Source organism: Lithobates pipiens, unplaced genomic scaffold (genome assembly GCF_037356315.1).
Source record: "Lithobates pipiens isolate NorthernLeopardFrog02 unplaced genomic scaffold, aLitPip1_a1.2 Scaffold_18, whole genome shotgun sequence".
Taxonomy (NCBI): domain Eukaryota; kingdom Metazoa; phylum Chordata; class Amphibia; order Anura; family Ranidae; genus Lithobates; species Lithobates pipiens.
In genome coordinates, this window is record NW_027507758.1 from 415970884 (window position 1) to 415997001 (window position 26118).

Consider the following 26118-nt stretch of genomic DNA (forward strand, 5'->3'; position numbering starts at 1 on the left):
CTCCTCCACCTTCCATTTGAAGATGCCCCACAGATGCTAAATAGGGTTTAGGTCTGAATCCATGCTTGGCCAGTCCATCGCCTCTACCCTCAGCTTCTTTAGCAAGGCAGTGGTCATCTTGGAGGTGTGTTTGGAGTTGATATCATATTGGAATACTGTCCTGCGGCCCAGTCTCTGAAGGGATCATGCTCTGCTTCAGTATGTTGGCATACATGGTTCCCTCCATGAACTGTAGCTTCCCAGTGGCGGCAGCACTCATGCAGCCCCAAACCATGACACTCCCACCACTATGCTTGACTGTAGGCAAGATACACTTGTCTTTGTACTCCTCACCTGATTGCAGCCACACACACTTGACACCATCTGAACCAAATAAGTTTATCTTGGTCTCATCAGACTACAGGATATGGTTCCAGTAATCCATGTCCTTAGTCTGCTTGTCTGCTTGGGACGACATCCATGCAAACCAATTTTATGCAGCATGCAGCATTCCTACTTCTTTAGTCGACCATGGGGAGGTCTGTTCTGAGTGGAACCTGTCCTGTTAAACCACTGTATGGTCTTGGCCACTATGCTGCAGCTCAGTTTCAGGCTCTTTTTTCAGATACTAAGAGAGTTCTTTGCCATGAGTTGCCATGTTGAACTTCCAGTGACCAGTATGAGAGAGTGAGAGCGATAAAATCAAATTTAACACACCTGCTCCCCATTCACACCTGAGACCTTGTAACACTAACGAGTCACATGATACCGGAGAGGGAAAGTGGCTAATTGGGGCCCAAGTTGGACATTTTCACTTAGGGGTGTACTCACTTTTGTTGCCAGAGGTTTAGTCATTAATGGCTGAGTGTTTTGTTTTTTATAATTCTTTTATTGAAAAATGTTATGCGTATACATGACAGAAATATGTAAATTACTTCTCAACATCATTCATTTATATATATATCTCCTGTCACAAAGCCCCCCTTACCTCCCCCCCGATCTGTTATCCTTGTTGCCTTTCTACTTTAGCCTATATCTAGCATTCCCTGCAAATACTTTTCATTTTGAAAACATTCCAATTCGTCCAGATAGCTCTATAAGCGTTGATCCGTCCCCGCTCAGCACTGCTTAGGTATTCGGAATTGCTAATATATTCCACTCTCTGTAACCACTCTTTTATGGTTGGTTTCCTAGTGCACAACCATTTTTTTGGGATAAGTCCTTTTGCGGCGTTGAGCAGAAACGGAACCAACGTTTTCTTATATTGTTTCAAAGTTTTAGTTGTTCCATGGAACAAGCAATTTTAGGGGTGTTGCTCCGTGTATTCTAGTATTCCCTGCTAGTATTCTTTTATCTGCAGGCAGTCCCACCATATATGCATTGTTGTTCCTAATTGATTACAATTTGTCCAACACTGTGGGGAATTACCATTTTTATCAGCGTATAACACGCACATTCATTTTAAGAGGGAAGTTTCAGGGGAAAAAAATAACGTTTTAAATAAGGAACTTTTAATCAAACAAGGGTCAGTGCCCATCTGCAGCCTCATCAGTTCACATCAATGCAGCCTCACCATTGCCATCAGTGCAGCAGTCTCACCACTGCCATCAATGCAGCAGCCTTACCAGTGAGAATCTCCTATGATAGACAGAACACTGGTCCAATGGTGGCCCAGGAGACAGGACTTCCTATTACAGAGGCCGCCAAATAAACAGGAGATTCCCACTGTATGTAATCTGATGGCACTCGTAACGCCCCCCCCCCCCCCCCCCCCCCCATGCGCGCTGTCCTCTCTGAGGCAGATAAAATTGAAGTATTGACGTATAACATGCTATTTGCACCTGATTTTCATGGTGAAAAAGTGTTATACGCCAATAAATACAGTATTTGGATGAAGTTTATTGATTCTACCTGGAGTCAAATGCCAGCGCACCATACACTTGTAATTTGCCTCTATCGAGGTTATATCCATTGCATAGTTATGTACTGCACCTACCATTTGTGTTTCATCTAATATTGTGCCCATATCGTGTTCCCATTTTTCTATGAAGGGTAGGGTCCCGTGGCCTTCTAAGTCTGTTAGAATTTCATACATTTGGGATATTCCGTGTTTTACTGGTATTTTTTTATCACAAAGCTTTTAGATTGGGGGTGATCCTTTCTCATCTCTGATTGGTTGGAGGATTGTGCTCACAAAGTGCTTTATTTGTAAATATTCTCAATCATTTAAATAATGCCAACCGTGAGTCATAATTTTCCCCTGAATTGTGATATCCTTTAATTGTGCGCTCCCCATTTGTTTTCCCATCCATGTCCCGTTCCCCAGGATAAAAAAAATGGTGCCCATTAATGAGATTAAAGGGGAATTGTATTTCTATTTTTCTTTTCGATGCAATGTATCCCATGATTTAAGTACAATTTTAGTTAATGCATGCATATTTATACAATGTGTTCTAAATTTCGGTGGAATCCAAATCATTTTTTGAAGTTGTGTCGCGTAGAGTGTATCTTCCATCTTTACCCATCTCTTATTAGTGTTTACATTTGCCCACTCAAAAAATCATGCTAATATAATTGCCTTATAATACCTTTTTACTTCCGGGCATGAGCTGTACACTCTCACTACTTTACATTGTAGCAAAGTGTCATTTCTTCAGTGTTGTTACATGAAAAGATATAAAATAAAATATTTACAAAATCTTGAGGGGTGTACTCACTTTTGTTAGATACACTATATATATATATATATATATATATATATATATATATATATATATATTATATAATATATTATATTAGTAGCAATATGTACCTAATTGATGGTTGGTTTAAGGGTAGGGAAGTGCCATGTAGATAACCGAGCCGACAATAGGGCAGAGATGCAGTACTAAATATGAACTCAGGCTAGCTTATAGATGAGATGATATGTATTCAGATAACCCCAAAGAAAGGGAACATATCCCACCATACAAAAGGTTGTCGGGAGGTTTATTTTACATTAGGGCAAGAATGTAGAGGATTTTTGCAGCTGATAAAAATCAATATGGACCGCATTTAAAATCCCTAAATCAAAACCATTTTTCAAAATATTATGTTTATTACACCTCTTATTCCCCATTATTAGGCAAACCATAGATGATTCGATTCGTAGTGCCTGTAGTTACAGGAAAGAAAATCACTCAGTCAGTGTTGGGGGATTCCCACCCACTGAGCTATTGTTTTCTCCCTGTGGGGGAGTGTGGGAAGCCATCCCTGCCAGTAGAACACATCGACTATTACTAGTGGTTATAGCCTCTGGCAATAATCGCATGTAAAAATGTGACATGCGTGATGCAAACCATCTATGGTCAGCTTTACCCAAGAATCAAAACATTTATTTTCCATATGTGCCCATATCTTTTAGCAATGGCAATGTCCAACTAGCTGAAAAAATCATTTTGTATTCTTTATTTTTATTATCTAAAATAGCTTTTTTAATAGCTCTTTCCATACCCACTTGCCTACAGGGCACTTAAACCCCCCTAATGACCAGACCAATTTTCAGCTTTCAGTGCTCTCACACTTTGAATGACAATTACTCAGTCATGTAATACTGTACCCAAATGAATTGTATGTCCCTTTTTTACAAATAAAGCTTTCTTTTGGTGGTATTTGATCACCTCTGTGTTTTTTATTTTTTGCGCTATAAATGAAAAAAGACCAAAAGTTTTGAAAAAAAAACAAATTTTTCTTCGTTTCTGTGATAACATTTCACAAATTATAAATTTTTCTTCATAAATTTTGGCCACAATTTATACTGCTACATATCCTTGGTAAAAATAACCCAAATTAGTCGATATTATTTGATCTTTGTGAAAGTTAGAGAGTCTACAAGCTGTGGTGCGAATCCTAAAAAAATTGATCACACTTCTCATTTCTTGTGACCCTAACAAGCCAGAAAAGTACAAATACCCCCCAAATGATCCCTTTTTTAAAAAGTGGATTCCAAGGAATTTAGTAAGATGCATGGTGAGGTTTTTGATGATGTAATTTTTTTTCCCACAATTCCTTGCAAAATAAAGATGATTTTTTCCACAAAATTGTCATTGTAATAGGTTATTTCTCTCACATGGCATGTGTATACCACAAATGATGCCCCAAAATACACTGATGTGGCACTGATGACAGATGGCACCGATGACACGTGACACTGATGACAGATGGCACTAATAAGTGGTGCTGATGACAGATGGCACTAATAAGTGGTGCTGATGACAGATGGCACTAATAAGTGGTGCTGATGACAGATTGCACTAATACAGGACACTGATAAGATGGCACATGACACTGATAAGATGGCACGTGACACTGACAGATGGCACCGATGACAGATGGCACTGATACATGGCATTGATGACAGATGGCACTAATGCCTGGCACTGATCACAGATGGCACTAATAGGTGGCACTGATGACACGTGACACTGATGCGGCACTAATGACAGATGGCACTTATATGTGGCACTGGGGACATTTGGCACTGATAGGTGGCACTGACATATGGCACTGTATTTTATTTTTATTTTTTACACTGACGCTGCAGCAGGTCTCTCTCCCTCATCACACGTGGTCTCTGTGTGAGGAGGGGGAGCAGGCAATGAGAGATGATCTCATATGTTAACATATGAGATCATCTCTCATTGGACAATCAGATCAAGTGCTAAATGGCTGCTGTGATTGGGCATTTAGCACGATCTGTATTTGGCTGTGTCCAAGGGACAGGGCCAACACAGAATTTCTCAGACGCGCGCCCTCCCGGCAATTGGGCGCCGTGCTGTAGCCGGAAAGAGGGACATTGCTCAAAATCAGGGACAGTTGGGAGCTATGACATTACATAAACTTTTCCCCACCTCCCTATCCACATGCTGGAGATATAATGATGCACAAGGGATTTTCTTGCAAATGTTCTTGTCCAGTCCTATGCCTTTTTTGGAACAAAGCTAGGGAAATTGTTAAAACACTTACAATTGTCGATTTAGGTCAAGAACCTGCACAACTTCCCAAGGAAGCAGTATAAAAAGATACTCCTTATACTCCTACTCACTGAAGCCAGGGCCTATGTGCCTGTGATGTGAAAACAGACACAATCTCCTATTACTCAGTGGCTGGATAAGGTGAGGGAGATTTGTTGCATGGAAGAACTCACTCTCACCATGCAGAATGAAGGAGAGCACTTCAGAAAGATGTGGCATTACTGGCTTGGCCATGAGCGGGACAGTTGAGGAATGGTGCTTCTTTCTGATTATGGCTAAGAAGGGCAGAATGGCACTTTGGGAAGACAGTAACAAATGCCTAAGCCCCTTCCTCCTTTTTTTTTTTTTCCTCTTGCATTCACTCTCCTAATTTCCAACTATTCCTACAAATTCATTCTGCTCTCACTTCCTGTACCATTCTCTTCCCTATTCTTGTTTCCCATCCCTAGTTTTCTCATGTACTAATCTGTTACAATTATGGTGCGATTCTATAGACCATAAACCAAGGAGCTTACAGAGTACATTTATCTCTTACTATGTATTATTGTAGTTCAAGTGTGCAAATTTGATAGATTCTGTTGTTCTCTTCTATGGCTGGAGTAAAAGCACCTTTAGAGCCCTTTCACACTGACAGCGTGGGGCCATCAGCGGTAAAGCGCCACTAGTTTTAGAAGTGCTTTACCATTGTTTTAAAGCAGATTTCCGGCCACTAGCAAGGCGTTTTTAATCCCTGCTACCCTGTTTCCCTGAAAATAAGACGTAGCGTGATTGTCAGTGATGGCTGCAATATAAGCCCTAGTTAAAGTCCATGTAGGTCTTATTTTCAGGGTATGGCTTATTTTCGGGGAAACAGGGTAGGGCTTATTAGGGGGTAGGGCTTATATGGCAGCCATCACCGACCATCACGCTAGGTCTTATTTTCGGGGAAACAGGGTAGTGACCGAATAAAGGTTTAAAAGCGACGCTGCCGAGGTGCTTTGCAGGTGATTCTGCGGCACCGCTCCTAAAGCGCCTCAAAGATGCTGCTTGCAGGATTTTTTTTTAACATCCTGCCAGCGCACCATCCCAGTGTGAAAGCACTCTGGCTTTCACACTGGGTTTGCACATGTGGCATTTTCAGGAGCTTTACAGGTGCTTTTTTTGCGCTAGGGCGCCTGAAAAACGCCTCCCAGTGTAAAAGGGATCCTACATGGTCCTACATAACCGACATGACTTGGTAACATATGCAAATTATCACAGGCTGTACCCAATAACTTTTACTTTTTGTATTTTCTGTACCTTGTTAAACCTTGTCAAATAACTAAAATGCTAAAAGTAAAGATTTTAAAATAAACTGAGGAAATGAATGAGACGTGAAATGATGTATACATTATAATGCTATGCCTTATCTGTATTGGAACAAAGGCATCCATTAAGCATAACACACTGACCCAACATTTCTTGTCATTGTTCAGCAGCAAAGAAGAGAAAAGGAGGTGAGGAAACAGCAGGAAAGAGACCAGCGGCGGCGGTATGAAGAGCAGATGAGAAGAGAGGAAGAACGGAGAAGAGCAGAGCATGAGAAGGTCTGACCTTTCTTCACGTAATCTTTATTTGATATATTTGAGCAGGAGTAGCACTGAATGCTTTTATGGTGATGTTCTCACAATATAAAAAAGTGAAATTATGGAAGCATAATTGTCATATAAATAAGCATTCTTTAACTATAAGTGAGCATAAGGTATTTCAGGTAGTGTTGTTTTAAAATATGTTTCTCCATTTCTTCAAAGAAGCACTTCAGACCATGTTAAAAATAGGATATAGCAATGGCAGTGTGTGTGTGTGTGTGAGGGGGACATGGATGTGTTATGCAGTTAATACAATGCAAAATATAATGGTGTCTGTGGTAACTCTCTCGCCACTGAATTTTGCTGATTGACCATTCAGCTAACACACAACAGAATAGGGTCACTCTTCATATGATAAAACTAGATATTTGTTTTTCTTGTCTCAGGCCTAGTCATTTTTGATATTATAAAGAAGAAGAGTTTTATTTTATACTTTATTACTTATTTTATTACTTATTATTACTTTATTTTATACTTTATGTGTTGACTGTCAGATAGCATGTCAGATAGCATTATCACTTTTTTTGTATTAATCTGCATTGGTTATGCTGGTCAAGTAGTTTTACATGCAAACAGAGTTTTGTGCGCTGACCATTAAATTAGGGCTTTCACTTTCCATAGAGCAGGGGCAATTTATAATTTAGTCATTCAGGAAGTTTGGATTAAATGTAATAACACATGAAATCTACTAAAGTGTATGTACATTTCAGATTTTTATTTTTTTTGTTAGAGTAGGTAAGGGTTTTAAGTAGAGTAGGTAAGTTATTTTCTATTGGCCTTGTCCTGCTGGAGAGAGTTGCACTCATCTTCAGCCCTGTAGAAACAACAAGAAGTGACTGTAAATATCCCCAAATTTAGGGGATTTGCCATCTTAGACAGTTGTCACCAACATCAAATGTCCCCATTTGATAAATTACCCTCAACTCTTGCTTTGGTGACAACCAAAAACTTTTGGGATTTCCCCTCACTTTCTGTCTGGATGGCAATAGTCTGTGCCCCGACTGGGGAGATTCATTCTCTCTATACTTGTCCTGGTGACCAATGTTACTTAGACAGAAAGTGATGGGCAATCTAAAATCTTATAATTGTCCCCAGAATAGGAGATTTTAGGGGATTTTAACCCTTCCTTTATCAAAAATGTTTTGGCTCTACATACATACTAGTCTCGCATCACAAGTTGCCTAGGCTGTCCAGATGCATCTTGTGAAATTGATGTCATTGAGCGTCTTCCCCCTCATCTCTCCAAGAAATGAATGGTTGGAAAATTTGGCATCAGGCTTCCTTCCGCTTAATTACCCAAGGTGCAGCTGGACAGCCTAGGCAACTTGTGACCATAAAAAGGTGGTAATCTCATGCCTGTCTATTTGTTCTGCACACAATTGCTCTTTTGACACAATAAATTTAGCATTTTTTTTAACTTCTGGATGTTGTCACTTTTAAACATATCTCATTTGACTTCTTCCTTCGGTATAGCCTCAAAACGTATATTTATTTGTTATCTGAGCGTTCTTGTACATCTGATAAATCCATGCATCTATAATACTGACAGTGGTTGTGAAGTATTCAGTAACATCCCTACTGCTAGGTGTCATGACCAGTGTGAAATTTCCATATTTATGCTTCTTTTGCACATCATTGCATAGATCGAGAAGACACATTTTTGTATATACTTGTATTTACACAGAATTATTGGCACACAAGAATGATCACATTTGGCTTGGAAGGGTATAACATAAAATTATACTTTCCTCGGAAATATCCTAAAGCGTTTTCACCTTAAGATGTATTCCATGACTATTCGTTTCATTTCCTTCTATTTCTGTGGTATCTAATATCGTATTCTCTGATGTATAGTCTTCTCTTTTCTCCTACTTTCCAACACTGCCCATACCAGGAATACATCAGGCGACAGCTAGAGGAAGAGCAGAGGCAGTTAGAGATCTTGCAGCAGCAATTACTGCAGGAACAAGCTCTGCTTCTGGTAATAAAGATTTGTGTGCTGTTTTCCAGCATGTCTTCTTCACCTAGTGTCCTTGCATGACAGACCTTGTGTGCTTGTCTATCATGCCATTTTTTTCATGACCGGTTGCATGACACTTGCATGTACTTGCACCCATGATATCACATTCATTTGTATTTGTTTCAGAACCCTTCATTCAGCATTTAAATACATGGTAAGTGAAGCAATTGTAGAGCAACCACCCAGAGTTTTGAGTTTATATTGTCTGAGTGCTTTGGCAGTATTTCTCAGCCCTTTCTTTGGATAATTAGCTGAGTAGTTTTTGCAGACTCCTAGGCACAGCAATCCAGTAGCTGGGCATGAATGGCCAGTGAAAATTAGATGAAACATTTTTACCTGCTACAAATCTTCGCTACAAAGTTGGTGTGCCATCTCCTTTATTTAGTGCACTTGTGCTCACTATCAACTAACATCCACTGAAACAGACTGGGAAGCAGTAATATATGACATTTATCTGTTCATAAAAAAACACCCATACAGATCTTAGATATGATAAAACTATGGTATATATACACACATCAGACTTCATTCACATCCTTGCCACTGCACAGGTCTGCTATATAGTAGCCTGTGGTTTCTATAGTGGAACTACACAGATAACCACAAGTAAAATGCCTCAAATGTAAGCAGAATAGTGTTAATGGCCATTAATAATATCCTTCTTGTAGCATTCATTACCCCCATTAGCAAGTACAGGGCAGTAAGGCCTAACCTATATGGGGCCCATAGGACAGAGTGGTGTGATCATAGGAACAGTGTAACAATTACATGATATTATACCATGTTTTGGTTATGTTGATAATAGTGGTATAAAGTTAGTCCTTATAGATCATCAGCTTTATTCTTTTGAAAGATAGTTTATTTGCCTGCCCTGAAAATCTGTAAAATTTATTTATGACATAGTTAAATAATGTAAGTCCTGTGTACAGCAATCACATGCATCACTGAAACAGGCCATCTGCCGAATGCCATTTATGTAATACAGTATTGTAGGATGCCAGTGAAATCATATAGGCGGTTTTTGTTATAAAACAAATTTATCGAGGGCGTTCGTAAAATTAGTATGAGATAACATATTGACCAGTCTATACAATTGTGGTAAAAAATTTTTATAATGATTGCAATAAACAAATAATCATGAGCCTGAAGTACAAAAGTATCCAGAATACATATTAATATAAATCTTATGGGGACAGCCATGGCTGACCTTTTTCTAAAAAGGCTGATATGCTGACTCCCCGTCACCTACATAGAATAAGTTAAGTCTGAACCTGCATACTTTTTCTGGGTTTGTGAGAATTCAGAGTCAGGTTAATATCCGCTGCCGAATGACAAGTCTGTACTGGTAATCTCCATGTTTCCATCTGGAAAGGTTCCCTATAAGGACAGCTGAGTTCATATGATGTATATATGGATTGAACATACAGTATGTCCCTACTGCTTGTAGGTTGTAATACCTTTTGATTCAGACTCTGCAGATGTATATTGTTTTACTGCAGCGATGTAGGATATATGGGTGTTCCTTAATGAAAGGATTTCTGGATTTCTCAGAGTTGCAGAATTTGACAGATGCATAAAAGAATTCCCACTTCAAGCAACATTTTGCACAGTAGTGTTGCAAGTATCTATACAGGAGCACTTCATACATATCTTTATTGCCCAATTTGCCCTATTTGAGCTATTATGCCTATATTTTGTATTTCTGTAGAGTATTGCACTAAACAAGTATAAATAATAGATGTGATAGATATTAGACCAAAAGATTATGAGCTGTACAATGAATGATAGAAGAGTTGCAAGGTGTCCTGCAAGGTGCAAATAATAATTTAAACAATATTAGTTTTTTTTCAGTCAAATCAGGTGTACACATTGCAGCTATACTGTCAGGTGCCTGAGTTATCCCAAGTAAGGTGTGTAAGACGTGTAATTGCAAACTTTATTTTTTACGGGCTCCTGAATTTGCATCGTTGTGCTTAGGAGAATATGATTAAACATTATCCATCTTCATCTTCCATTACATTAATTGTTACCATCGTAGAAAATCCTCAGTGTTTGTGATTTTGCTGTGAAAACCATACAGTCATTGTTTCATTAATAAAACGATAGCTCTTGTTTTGTCAATCAATTCCGTTACAAATATTTGTTTCACTATCCCAAAAGGAATACAAACGCAAACAGCTAGAAGAACAAAGACAAGCAGAAAGATTGCAACGGCAACTGCAGCAGGAGCGAGACTATCTGGTCTCTCTTCAGCAGCAACAACAGCAGCAGCAGCAACAAAGGCAGCAAGAACAGAGACCACCAGACAAAAAGCCACTGTATCACTATAAGGAGGGACTGAATCCTGCTGAGAAACCAGCTTGGGCAAAAGAGGTATGACTACTTTGTCATTTGGTCAGTGCTATTTGTATTCAAACAAGGTGACAGCATTTTATTTTAACCAGATGACCTAATACAATGTTTTTTTAATGCAATCACTTGTAATAATTGCTTTAAATTGGTGTCTTGTACAGTGGTGATTCACTAATGATGAACAAAGGATGTGTCATTCGATATATTGGGAGTTATTATGAAACATTTAACATTGTATGATTGTTTTGGGTTATAAAACATTATTTGTTTCATGGTCAGTTCATCAAGAACAGTTTTTAAGCTTCAGGTTCGTATTTAATTATTTACTTCTTATAAACCCATCATTCAGTATGCCCTACCACAATTCTTTATAAGAAGTCTGGCAATACAATTTTTGATTTAGTTAATTGGTAGATTTTAGCCAATGTTCTGGCCTTTGGATCTTAAAGAGCATCTGTAATGGCAGTTTGTGTCTGGATTAAAAAGACGCTCTACAATATAGTCCATAATAACTCAAATTCATATATATGTATGAAGCAGAAATAATTTTCCCTAAATGTCATATGATGTTCCATCAGTTCCTGGTCATTTAAATTCACAGACTATGACTATGGCTATATTCTCATTGCAAATATAAAAATACAATATAGACCCTTTGTATACCTGGCTTCTAATTGCTTTACTGGTTCAAGTTCATAAACACTGCATTGATGAAGTGCATCAGTTAGTGTAGCCTGGAACATGAAATCCATGCCCCAAACAAGGCTGTAGGAAATGCTCTTAATGCTTTACACAGCATGCTGACTCCCTACAGGGCTAGGTGTAGTGAAAACACAAATGGAATCCCAGCACAATTCCAAACTGGGAATTTTGACCTGCCCTTTATGGAAGCTATCAGATCTGCCAATTTGGTCATAGCCACTCAATATTTAATAAACATATGTTGAAAAGCTACCACATCTTACTGTAAACTGTAGGTCTGCTTTCTGTAATATAGTTGGCTGTGTGGTAACTGCCAATATAGCTCTCTTGGGGGGAGGGGAAAAGACGCAAAAAGCCTTTCTTCTGCTGTTGTTATTCCTACTCCACATTATTATTGTGATGCAGAATTGTGGATTGTGAACCATAATGTTGGGAGCCCTGCCGCCAATCATCATCCTGTTACTTACTGCCTGTTGTTTCTGACTGAGCAAGAAGAAGCAGTAGGGACAATATGTGAAGTGGGAGATAACATATTCCCCAACAAGTAGATGCCTAGAAGGTGAAGTAACGTTAAAAGGCCGATTACTATTTGTGCTAAGCTTGACTACATTTTTCCCAAGGATAAAAATGAATTTACTACATAAAAGAGCACCTTTTGGTCTCTTAGAGCTGCGTGTGATCAGGATAGAAATTTGTAATTATACCATATATATTCAGAGTATAGTTTATTCGTTTCTATGGTTGGGGACAACCTGTTGAGGAATTAGAAACCCACAGGGGTATGAGTCACTGCATGCTATTAGGATCCATCTCTAACAATGGCTTAATCAAAAAAATTAACATATATTCAGTTGTTCACAGTCAACATCCTAAAGGAATGTGATGTGCATGCTCCATTAAATAATCTAATTTGTCATTGTGAGTTTTTTTATGTTGTGTTGTAATAGTTTAATTTTGTGTGATCCCACTCCCAGGTTCAACAGCGATCTCTTAGTAATTCGCCTGTTCTTCCAGCTAAGCAGCAGCACACTTCTGTTATCGAGCAGCAGGTGCCCTTGGTAACCAAAGATGCATCTACTAGTTGGCAGCCCTCATCTAGGCCAAATTCTCAGAATCTGCAAGCATCAGATCGTGTGAAAATGGACAACTTAGCTCCACCCATGCTTTTGCCTTCAATTCAAATTTCCAAATCAGGGCCTTGGTCACAAGGAACACAGAGTGAAGTGCAATCTCTAGATGATGAAGTGAGATTCTTACTCCAAGTGACCTCACAAGAAAATGAACCAGGGAGAAAATCAGTTACATCCCTTAAAGGGTCTCGCTCACAAGGATGTAGTCCAGCCAGAGATACAGGATTGACAAAGGTCATGAGAGGTTTCAATTCTTTACCAAATTGTACATGCATGAACCATGTAACATGCTACTGTGAAGAATGAAATAGCTACAATGGAGATAGTTACAAGCTATCTTTGTGTATTAATGGTACTTCACTACAGGAGAGGTCATGCATGAATAGTGTATGTCTTTGGAGTCTCCTCCATCTACAAGACAATTTAACATTTTATACCTGCTGTTAAAAGCATGTATTAACCCTAACTGGCTGTGGTGGCTTATATCTGAGCAGAATCCCTTTGGCACTTCATATTGTGAAAGCCAATCAGCAAACTTGGCTGGGCTTCTAACTTTACTGTCTGTCAGCTACCAGTTTCTATCAGGTGTCTTTACGGGCTTGTCCTCACTATGTGTTTGTAAGCATTTTCTGCATCACTGGCTTCGGGCTTCTCATCTCCTAACTATCCTACTCCTATTTTTCCATAATTATATTTTGGCAGTGTTTGAGCTATATTTTAGAGCATATGCAGTTATAAAAGTTGCTTGCCGCTTCCTTACATAATCACCTTAGCAAAGCATTGTAAAAGAGCAGATGCTTAAAAAATTCAGTTTAACTTGAGAAATAATAACATATGCATAATATTTTAAAAATAGGCATCATCAGCCCAAATGTCAACAGAATAGCTGTTGACCTACATAAATATTAGTGGGCCCAGGGCAGTACTAATAGAGAGTGTTGTTATTCTCTTGCATATGACAACTATGCAGAATGTTCTGTTTTCATAGAAATATAACAGGTGTCCAAGCAAGGACAGTAAGTTGCAGACAAACTTAATGCAAAGATTACCAAAAAGTGCAGTTACCCATAATAACCATGTTGTAACCATTTTACAACATATCCAGCTAACGTAACCTGGAATCGATCTGGTACCTATGATATTGCACTTTGCAGATTTTTTTTGCTTCTTAATGTGCCTTTCAAATAATCCTGCATGAGTCTGGAATAGTTTAGGGAACAGGAGCAGTGGACATGGTGACCATAGATATAGACAGATGTTGTCACTGAGTAACTTTAGAAGAATAATCCATCACAGAAAATCAGCATTCAGTTGGATATTAGTTGTCCCTGTGAGTTTTTTTTTTATGAGTTGTATAGTTTTGAAAAAGATCTAAATGCTTGATACTATAGTCTTTTCATATTGTTATTTATTATAAAGAGAGAATTCCATGCAAATATATTGTAGCTATATTGGCCTTTTTATATTACTAGTAGGTTTATGTTTAAATTATAGATCAAGAAATTGAATTGGTAAAAGAAAATCTTTCAATTTTGCTACAGTATAGTATCCTTCTACTGCCATTATATTTGACTTTTTGCTATGACCTAATCTAATACAGTGTTTCCCAAATTTGTTTTCTGAGAATCCTAACCGTACATAAAAGTGAAATATTTAGCCCGCCATGGTGTGATTGTATCTACAAAGATGAAAAAAATAACTTTTAGTGGTCATGGGGTTTGGGAAACACTGCTCTAATTCTTCTGAAGGTGCTTAGTTGGTATTGGAATCACAATTATTAATCTTTTGTCAGACTTTTTTTGTTGTGTGCAATACACTTTTAATTTTTCTTTTCTAGTGTGACGTGCATTTATCCATTTCTTGTCTGTTTCAGTACAAGCATGATTGAGCACTACATCATTAAAAGCTCTTTAAGATTGAATTAGTTTGCATGGCTAGCAGTTGTTGTGCCACTATGTCTCCCAGTGGTAAAAATGTGTACTGTGTGCTCATAGATGTACGAATTGCCTGTGAATTGAAAGATGAATTACCACTAGCAAATGTACAATGCTTTTAATCTTGCCTCTTAATTTTATCTTAAACACAGATCTACTGTTTTTTTTTTCTTTTTTGTCTTTCACTTGAAAGACATTGTACTTTTAATTCTTCTATAACTCTTCAACATTTTTTTTTTCTGTTTCCATACCATAAACATGAGATGCTGGTTGAAAGATCTTGTCTAGCATAATTCACCTGTGAAATGATCATGACATAGATATACACTTCTATGGAGTTGTGTATATAGCCCTAGTGCAACTTTATCTTGGGGTAACAATAGCTGTCAGCTGGGCAAATCCATTTGAGGTAAAATTAACCCTTTAAAATAATTTGGCCAAGGGGTCTTTTCTGAGATCACAAGCTGCTAGTAGGCATATGGTGGTAATTTCTTTATGCAACCATAATTAACTGGTTGGTGATTCGGTGGATTGTTTCACTAGCATACCTGTCCAACAAATACATGTATGTTTCCAGTTTGTATTTTTTTCCCTTTAAAGCAGATACAGACAATATTTCCCAGTTATAGAATGGTAATCCAAAATATGGCTTGCCAAAGCTGTGACTGGCTACTGTTGTAGAATGGACCAGCAACCTAAAACTTGAGTTGGCTTATATAAAAAAGCATTAGCAAATATATGTATGTGTGAATGTATAATATACTGTATTTATATTTTTTTAAAAAAATGGTGCAAATCAGAACTGAAGGTACCTGAGAAAAGGCTAAGGTCATTAAAGGGTAGCAACATTTTAATACCCTAATGGACTTTTTAGTAATCCCATTGTTTATGGCAGTCATACTCTTTATACCCTCTTTCTAGCATTAAATGGATGAAAATATAAACCAGATCTTGCAGTCCTTTAAAGTGATATCAAAAGTCTGTTTTTTTTAATATTGTTTAAAAATAACAAACATGTTATACTTACCTGCTATGTGCAGTGGTTTTGCACAGAGTAGCCCAGATCCTCCTCTTCTCAGATCCCCGCCAGTGCTCCTGGCCACTCCCTCCTTCCAAGTGCCACCACAGCAAGCAGCTTGCTATGGGGGCACCCAAGCCGAGCCACTCCTCTGTGTGTCCATTCAGACATGGAGCCACAGCATGAACACTGGATGGAGATCAGGCTTTTTAATTAAGTATTAGGGGCTGAGGGGAGAGCTGCACACTGAAGGTTTTTTACTTTCATGCATAGAATGCATAAAGGTAAAAAACATTCAGCCTTTACAACCACTTTAATATGTGTCAGAATTCATGTAGAAATCCTACCTGGTTGTTTTTTGGTGCATGGAGCCCTTGAGGGGGATCCTAGTGGTTTGGTTTTGCCACAAGTGTACTTTTTGTTTTTGCAAGGGTTGTCCAAATGGCTTCAAGCTAAGAGGAACACTAAACATAAAATATGAAGCATCTCACCACAAAGGCCTGCAAAGATTTAAGAATATAGAAGTTATCAGTTCATCTAAAGCAATAGAAATTAAATACTGGTTGTGTAGCAAGATGTTGCTGTTTTATTAACAATTTACTCAAAAAAAAAAAAGGCTGGTTGTGTTTTTGCTCGGCTTACTGACAAAATGCTCAGCTCACACATCATCGTCCAATCTTACAATGCCCATTTGGTTTGCTAACAACAACATAGTGTTATTACTCAACTGGTTGGACATAATTTGAAACTATAGGTATAGGTAGGTCATTGTACTACATAGTTCTTGCTAAATCTAAAGGAAGATAGTACAGTAATGTTACAAAGCATTTATCTAGCTTTAAAGTTGCAATACATAACCCTATATTTTAAAACAATTTCACAGCTTGAATGTTAACTTGCAATAGCTGTGGTATACAGTTTTTTTGGCTATAATGAGCTAGTACATATCAAAAATACTGTGTTGTTGGCCATTCAGCAAATGCTGTATTTTCTGCTGTGGAATGGAAACGGTCAACTCTGTTCCAGATGCCCCACATCCATTTATCAGCAAATTAGGGATATATATAGCAGTGTTTTTTGATTGTACACTTTTTAAGCAATAATGTCTTACTGCTTCTCACTCTCAGAAATAAAACTGCTCACGTGCAAACATTTTATAAAAGCCACTCAGTATTTTAGGTTTCTTGTTTTTTTTTAAAGGAAACTGAACACTCTGCAACCTAAAGCTTTATTTTTGTATTTTATTGCTGTAATATGATTACAGTCACTGTAAGGAATCTTTGCTTTTCTGTGCAGCATGTAACATCTACTACCTCCTGCCCACTGAGCTACAGTGTGCTGAATAAATCTGTGGCCTACACAATGGAGACAGCTATGTTCTCTCCCCTTGATAAATGCATTATGGCACTTTAAGTGAATAATAAATGGATATGTTCTTTTCAAACCAGTATCAGTATCCAGTATCCTGGCAGGTGAATAAGTAGCCAGTTCTAAAATACTATTATACTTAGAATTTCCTATGATTTTACCCATTATTGTGTATTTTAATGATGTGGATTGGAGTTTTAAAAATGGCTATGATGGGAATGCCATCCATTGCTTGGCTTATTTGGCATGCTTTTTCTGTTTACAGGTAGAGGAACGCTCTCGGCTCAACCGTCAGAGCTCTCCTGCAATGCCACATAAAGTAGCTAACAGGATTTCTGACCCTAACCTGCCTCCAAGATCAGAATCTTTTAGCATCAGTGGGGTACAGGCAGCACGGACACCGCCAATGCACAGGCCAATAGACCCACAGGTATTTTTCTAATTGATGGCTATACCACATTCCTTTGTAATGCCTGTATCTAGGGAATATTAATTCTATTTACAAATTCCAAAGCCTTGTTCTTCTCCAACATGGCCAGTAGGTGGCATCAGTTTACTTTCCTGATAATAATTTGTGAGGGAGGGAAATTGTGACATCACACTGTGGCTCTAGGGGGAGAACAATGCCAAGAATTTATTCTCAGCTCTCTCCTGGACAGAAAAGACAAAATACATAAGGGGTTTAACGTTTTATAGGTGACCCCATCTCCTACAACATTTGGTAGTACAGAGAAAGAAAAACTTGTGATTCCTGTGTCTGCTCAACATTCTTTAATACTAAAAACACGCCTACATTATGCACACCTTACAGTTGCTGCGGATTTAAAGGCAACCAAGAAATACATTGCACACTTGAAAGATAGCTAGTAAATAATTAGCTTTTATGAAATAATGACGAAAATAGTGACAATGGGTTTATTAAAATAAGGCCTACAATCTCATGGCAGCCTACAGGTACTTTATAGAAACACCAGCCCCTGAGGCAGTTGCTTGAGTTGTTAAATGCTTTTTTGTAATGGTAAAATGTTGAAAAAAAATTATCCTGGTCAAAAAGTTTTTTTATGTCTCAGTTCTCTTTAACAAATATTGACCCAACTTAAATCTAAATTTGTGAAATTAAAATAACTTTATTGGTTGGTTTAAACCTCCTCAGTCAGTTCAATTATCCAGTAAAGGGTCTTCAACCAAATGTTCTTGGATTCGGTGTACACATTGGGTGCTGAATGCTTGGCAGAGTAGATGCTTTTATTATGGTGAATTAAAGTGAATGTAAAGGTAATTTATACTTGCCTGCTCTGTGCAATTGTTTTGCACTGAGCGACCCCAATCCTCCTCTTCTGGGGTCCCAGCTGGCACTTTTGGCTCCTCCTCTTCTCGGTGCGCCACCATAGGAAGCCGCTTCTTATGGTGGCATACGAGTGGGCTCGATCCCGAGCCCAGATGTGTGTGTCTATTGGTACACACAGTGTGGCTTAGCCCCGCTCTCTCGTAACTGGATCTGAATTACAGTAGCTGGGGCCAATGAGAAAGTGAGGAAGCCACAATGTCCAGTGAGGAAGGAAAGAGAGGAGCGCTAGTTGTGCTCAGATACAGTAAGTATTTTGGGGCGGCTGGAGTAGCTGCACATAAAAGATTTTATACCTTAATGTTAAGAATGAATTAAGGCAAAAAAAAAAAACTGGAGCCTTTACAACCACTTTAATTTTTGCAATTATATGCATCAAATTCTCAAATCAATTTTCTTTTCTCCCATATTGTACAAAAATTCAGTTGTGTCTCATTTTAAACATATTTAATAACTCTTGTAAATCCCTGTGTAAACATACTAGAGGAGAGGGGAGTAAAGGTATAACCTCACCAGTGATCTGCTTTTTTATTGTCCAGATAAAGGCAGGGACCAATTCCACACACTAGGGTTTTGTGATTGGCAGTAAATACGTTTATTATTTAGTGGTCTCTGTATTTAGTTTTACTTGATTTTACTTCATTATGTTACGTTCTGGCCAGACTCGAATCCCCGGACATGTTGTTCGTGTCTACCGTCTCATTCGTTTATTATATGCAATCTATTGCTGTTTTTTGTATTATTGAATGTTGATACATATGCTCAAGTTTTTGATTTTGTTCCTTTTTGTGGGATGGCTATTGAGGTGCTTTTTGTCACCTCTTCTGCCCCCCTTTTTCTTCTTTCTTTGTTTTGTGATATTAATTCATAATTATCATCATTTTTATTTTCATTCTCACTTTTTTCAATTTAAAAAAAAAAAAAAAAAAAAAACCTTTATTTTTTTTATTGAGGTTTACGCATATAATTTCACATTATCTTGTATATGATTTTAGTTATTTTTTTTCTTTATTGCGTCATATATATGCTCCCTCTTTCTTTTTAGTTCAGCATATTACAATGTTGTTTAAGCATATGTTCTTATTCACTAAGTGGTTTGTACCTACTTACGGTGTGTATATGTTTGCTTGTCAAGATGTTTTGGAAGCTAATCACAACACCTGACACCTATGTTTTAGGGCTTGGTGTTTTATTCTTTCCTTGGGTTTTGAAGAAGCACAATGTCTGTTTGAAACACGTTTCGTCTTTACTGTCTATGTCCTGGTGGCAGTTTTTACATGTCCAATAAACCTGTTGGATCAGCGAAGGTATGCGGTACGGGGCCAGCACCCAGTCCCTCCAGCTTGCAGATTGCCACACTCACCTGGAGCAGCGGTCCGCCTTTGTTCCTAGGGACAGGGCAATAACCAGGTGGTGTTGCCTAAGTGAAGAGCGGTCCAAAAGCAAGCATGGCTAAATAAAATTACACATTCTTTGACAGTTACAGTGACTTGCACATAAGTATTTAACGGTATATGTAGCTATTTCCCTGGAGCAAAGATTTAGGTGAGACTGTATAGACTGAGGAACACTGGTTTATTCTATCTCTTCATCTAATTGGCATTATGCATTGTCAAGAGTTTATACTGTATATCTAACATTCCTGAGACCTATAAATCTGTCTTGTACCTTTTTTATTTTATACATCTATCCTGGTTAAGTAACATGATTAGTAACTCATGTCAAAAGCAATTTTTGTTTTCAGGACTTAAGTGGAAGCAAAGCAAAGAAATGTCATCAGTAATATCTAATTTGTTTTTAATTTCTTTGTCAAATTCTAATAAAAGAGCAACAGGTATTTCAGAAATGATATATACGTTTAAAGGGCCCTATGAGCTAACAATAGAAAAAGGTCACTAAATGTATTTTAACACAATAAACACCAGTCTTAAGATTTTAGAAAACATTAACTAAAGTATCCATACTTTTAATGGTACAGTGTGCAAATACCAGTATTAGAAGATTCTGATGAAGGTAGCCATTCCTTTTCCACATGCTAGTTCCTTGTAGCAATAAATACATATTTTGTTTTCATGCTGCACTTGATTATATAAACCTATAGGGAAATCATAGTTCTATAAATAATAGGCAGTTATCAAAAGAGCTTTGCATCCATTTGTAGTACTGTTTCCTATTTCTGCATAATTGTTCACGCAATTCTTTTCCCAACTGCTGTGTGCAATTTAAAAAGGTCCTATCTATTTCCCGTTCTTCCCAAGTTGCAGATGAAAGGGCTGAAAACAATGCAAATACTGGCTCTGACCACAATGGGGCTGAGTTCATGTATGTCCTATGGCTTGCATCATCTTATCAGCATGAATCCAGCTTCAGGCGTAGTACGTGTACAGTTGAAACAATCACATCTCTACACTTTGATCTGCAGATCTGAAGAAAATAAATAAATACTAGTGTACACTAAGCAAGGGAAAATGTATTTTCCCTTTCTGTGACAGACATCAGAAGTCAAAAATTTAATGCAGGAAAAAATTTGAGCTTTTAGAGCGGTTGATCAATCTATAGAATACATATAACAACCTGGCTGTTAAACTGGATTAAAATGAACTCACCAGGACTGAAATATGGGAATATCCATAAGGCAACCAGAGATGTCAAATGTTGCCTAAATTTAGATTTATTTTCTTACATCGGGGACACAGAGCCATAGTAGTTAGTATGTGGGTTATAGGGCCACTGATAGGTGATGGACACTGGCACGCCCCAAAGCAAGAAATGTACTCCCTATATAACCCCTCCCACTACTGGGAGTCCTCAGTTTTATTGCCGGTGTCTAAGGCGTTGGTCATGAGTAAAGATGTGCTGAGCTCCACTAGAAGCAATCCTTGCTGGGGCTAGACCATGCTAACCGGATCCGTTCTGATGTCTTTTCATGGGCTAAATGAATGGTACCCGGGCCTTGTGTCCAAAGACAAGGTTTTTGCTTGCGTACGCTTCTCTTTAGAGAGCTGTGTCCTGGGATCCAGTACTTTTTGGTAGTAAGGCCATAAAGTTTTTACTGGCAGGGTGCTGTAGCAGGTCCAGGATTGTGGGTAACCCGAGGTTCCCCGGTTCCTGAAATTTCCTAAAAGGTCTCGGAGCCCACCGTGAAGGGTGAAGATTGGGTCTTTATCTCTGATAAAACGTTGCTGCGAGGAAAAGGTAAGGGATATTTTCTCAGTAATTTCTCCTTCTATGTATAATTTTATCATGCCTATGTGTCACCACTGGGGGCTGTATTGAGCACTCACCATCGTGATGCTGGAAACGGCACAGAAGCCTTCATTCTCTTCTCCTCCAGCTGCAACAGATTCTCCAGGAAGGAAGGGGAGTCTGCTTCTCTTCCTCTGCCCCCAAAATAGTTTTTTCTCCTTCGGGGTATAAGATGCCAAACTAGTTTCCTCTTTAAAAAAAAAGAGACAGACCGCGGCCGCTAAGCAGAGGATTTACCCCCCCACCATGCCTGCATATCCACAGGACGCCGCTTGCGCAGGAAAGCGCTTTCCTTTGAAAGGAAAGGGGGGCCATAATTTGCGTGGGGGGGGCACACACGTAGGAAGTTGATTTTAGCGTTGTATGTGTGAAAGCTGCTGCTGGCTGTGGAGGGACAGAGCAGGAGGGTGGCTTGTTCAGGTTAGTGACACAGGCTTTTTCCCTTGACACATTATACTTTACCAGGCTAGGATTAATAGCAGCTAATGGCTATACTATAGCCTAGCAATGTACATTCTTTTGCATAGTGCCTCTGCTTTATATTTCAGGCTATGAATGGTAATGGGACCAGGAACTTCTCTAAAAGGGTCAATGATTTTTTTCACTATAAACTGAATCCATTTCCAAAAGAATGTCATCCTCCTCTGAGAGGGATATGGCTAGTCAGGTTGAACCGTCCGGGGAAACTGTTGTTGCATAAAACACTTCAGTCCCTGTATATATCATGCAAAATGTTTTTTCTTCTACCATTTGTAAATTGGAAAGAAGATTAATGCTATTATGTCTCTCCATAGTGGGGCTAAACATATCAGATTCCCATCTAGTCCTCAGGACCCTCTTATTGAGGTGCGGGAGGCTGGGGATCAGACAGGTTGCTTGTGTACTCCCTTAGTCAACCTTTTTTGCTGCCTGCAGCACAGGCTCTTAAAAAACCTACCTCTTATTGGGTTCATTAGAACCTCCCCCATATGGGGATGTTTTTTCCTATTCATGCATGGCTAAAAAAGCTTATGTACTCTGAATGGGAAAATCTGCATAAACAATATTATCCTCCCAAGAAATTCTCCACACTTTATGAAAGAGGATTTCTATGAAGAAAATGGGGGTTCCAGCAATTGATGCTGCAATTGCCACAGTGAGCAGAGTCTCACATGTCCGGTGGATGTTAAAGGATGCGCTGATGGTAAAGGATCCAACAGATAAAAAGTTGGAACTTATTTTTAAAGACAATATGTAATTTTGCAAGTTCAGTAGTGCGGCTGAAATTCTGCCTGATCAGCAGGCCCGGCAATTGGCTGATGTATTTGACGCACTATGTCTCAATGTAGAGTCTATGAAAGACTCTATCATTTAAGACTTATGGCTTATGCTTGGACTAGTGCATTCTTGCAGAGTTCTGTGGCTGAAAAATTGATCAGCCGAAGCACCGTGTAAAAAGCTCTTAGCCAGGTTTTTCCCCTTCATGGGGTACAGCTATTTAGAAATGATCTGGATAAGTACATCCAAAGGACCTCTAATGGGGAAAGCTCTTTTACCAGTAAAGAAGAGGTTCAAACATTTCTCCTTTTTAATCGTGCTGCCTCTCCTATGCCAGGGGCATCTGCCTCTAGGCACCCTTGACGGCCTCATCCGTCATGTTCAAGGGAAAGTCCCCAAGGGCAGCACCAGGGTCAGAAGAGATTTTGAGGCAGAAAGCCCACAAAGCAGAATGCTAAATCCTTCTCATGAAGGGGGACCCCCACTCGTTCGGGTAAAGGGGAAAGGTCCTGCGATTCTCAAGATCTGGCAGGAACAATGTCAAGACAGATGGATTTCTGCAGTTTTTTCTCTAGGTTATGACTAGAGTTCCGAGAGTTTCCATCTCCTAATTTTTTCTTAAGGGAAAATGTTCCCAAGGATCCAGAGAAAAAGAAGTCTCTCTTTCTGGCCTCTGGATCAGCTGTTATCCCAGTCGGTGATATCAGAGGTTCCCTTAGTGGAACAGGGCACAGGGTTTGTTTCAAACCTTTTATGTTTCCAGAACCAAACAGAGAGTTAAGATCCATCCTAGATCTCGAAGATCTGAATCGGGCACTTAAGCATCCGATCCTTTCATAATCCAATCGGTTGTGTCCATCCTGCAAGGAGGGGAGTTTTTTGGCTTTAATCGATATCAAAAATGCATATCTCCATGTGCCAAATTTTCCCGCTCCCCAGAAATTTCTGCATTTTGAAATATAAAATTATCTTTTCAGTTGTGGCCCTGCCATTTGGTTTAGCCACAGCACCATGGGTGTTCTGAAAGATTCTTGCACCTACTTTAGCCAGATTAAGGGCTCAAGGCATAACGGTCCTAGCCTATTTAGAAGATCTACTTTTAATAGATCATTCAGTCTCGCGTCTAAAACCAGAGTCTGATCTCAGCCGTAACTACCTGAAATCTCTGGGTTGGGTACTCAACCTAGGAAGATTCTCCTTAAAACCATCAAGGAGATTACAGTACTTGGGGGCTGGTTATAGATACCATACAGAAGAAGGTATTCTTACCCCAGACAAGAATTAGTTCCATTGTATGACTAATTCAACTTATCAAAACAAAGCAAAATTCCTTCCATTCGGCTTTGCAGTAGATTGTTAGGGGAAATGGTGGTCTCCTTCAAGGCCGTCACATGCAGTTTTTACTCAAAAACTGCTTCAAAACACCATCCTTTCTACTTGTATCCTGGAAGGTGTTAACCCTTTGAGGACCAAGGGACATGTTTGTAATTGACTGTATCATCTGATTAAGAACTTAAAATACTTTTTTTTTGGTTTGAGTCAAAATATTAGTTCTTATCAACAAATGGTTGTCATAATTCCTCCCCCAAAAATGACACAAGGGTGGAAATGGTTTTGTTTATTGTTCAAATACATTCTTAAAGGGAAAACAATATAATTATTTTTATATTGATGATGGCAATCTTATGGTCGTCAGGGTTAACAACAGATGCCAGCCTTCTAGACTGGGGAGCAGCCCTGGAAGAAGATTTTGTCCAGGGGAGATGGTCCCGGTTAGAGGACCTTGCCTATCAACTTTTTGGAAGATTCAGGCAGTACATCTGGCCCTAGAATCTGGGACGGTCAGACTAGGGGACTGTCCTGTCAAGATTCAGTCTGACAAGGCTTCAGCGGTGGCTTACATCAATCAGCGGGGGGGGGGGGGGGGGCACGAGAGGTCATGCAGCCCAAAAAGAGGTGAATAATGTTCTAGCTTGGGCAGAACACAACATTCCTTGCCTATCAGCAATTTTCATTTCAGGAATAGAGAATTGTCAGGCAGACTACTTGAGAGCCAACAATTATTTCTGGGAGAATGATCTCTTCACCCTGACATCTTCCCAGCCATATGTCAGAGATGGGGTATTCCGGACATGAACCTATTCATGTCCAGATTCAACAACAAAGTCGCCAACTTTGTGTCAAGGACAAGGGATCTGCTAGCAGGCGGAACAGACGCATTAGTCTTACTATGGGATCAGTTTTCACTGATCTATGCATTTCCTCCAGTTCTGCTACTTCTGCGCCTTCTCCGCAGGATTAAGCAGGAACGAAAGGAGGTGATTCTGGCATCCCCAGTGGCTCCCAGAAGATTGTGATTTACCGAGATCTTAAAAATGGCAGTAGGAGTCCTTCAGACTCTGCCATTATAGCCAGACCTTCTCGCACAAGGTCCGGTATTTCATCCTACCTTACGGACGAAAAATTGAACAGGTTTGACTGTTGAATCCCACTTTATAAAGGATCATGGGTGATCTCCTTCGGTAGTGTCTACTTTGATGCCAGGAAGCCGACTTCCAGAATCATTTACTATAGGGTCTGGAAGGCATATGTTTCTTGGTGTGGATCCAGGGGTTGGCACCCCAGGAAGTATGTCATAGGCAGGATCCCTGATTCCTGCAAATGGGATCTGAAATAAAGCTGGTCTTGACTTCTATCAAGGGCCAGATCCCAGCCTTGTCAGTGTTTTTTCAATGGCCTCTTGCTTCCCCCAATCAAGGCACCTCTAAATCCTTGGGATTTAAATTTGGTCTTATCGGCTTTGCTGAATCAGCCATTTGAACCTTTACGAGACATTTCCTTGGTTCTTTTGACAAGAAAGATAATCTTTCTGGTTGCCATTTCTTCTGCTAGAAGAATATCGGAATTAGTGGCTCTGTCTTGTAAAGAGCCATATTTGATCATGCATAAGGATGAGGTAGTTTTTTGTCCTCATCCTGAATTACTACCAAAAGTAACAGGTTTTTTTCATTTAAACCAAGATGTTATTCTTGCTTCTTTCTCCCCAGAGCATAAATCTAGGGAAGAGAAAGCACTACATTCCCTTCATGTAGTAAGAGTGATCAGAGTCTATTTAAAGGAGACCGCTCAGGTTCGCAAAACACTTGTT

At 39.1% G+C, this 26118-nt stretch overlaps 1 protein-coding gene across 18 annotated transcripts in view; it reads left to right on the top strand.

Moving 5' to 3' along the window:
- The window catches only part of TNIK (TRAF2 and NCK interacting kinase), a 367731-nt gene that overhangs the window by 253023 nt on the left and 88590 nt on the right, over nucleotides 1–26118 (top strand). For 9 of the 18 annotated variants that reach the window (XM_077487992.1, XM_077487975.1, XM_077487978.1 and 6 more), the window contains exons 13-17: nucleotides 6446–6556; nucleotides 8493–8579; nucleotides 10779–10991; nucleotides 12647–13036; nucleotides 17388–17552. In XM_077487992.1, coding sequence (XP_077344118.1) covers nucleotides 6446–6556; nucleotides 8493–8579; nucleotides 10779–10991; nucleotides 12647–13036; nucleotides 17388–17552 — 966 coding nt within the window. The remainder of the gene's footprint in view (nucleotides 1–6445; nucleotides 6557–8492; nucleotides 8580–10778; nucleotides 10992–12646; nucleotides 13037–17387; nucleotides 17553–26118) is intronic. The other 9 variants (XM_077487986.1, XM_077487987.1, XM_077487989.1 and 6 more) reach the window with 5 other exon arrangements.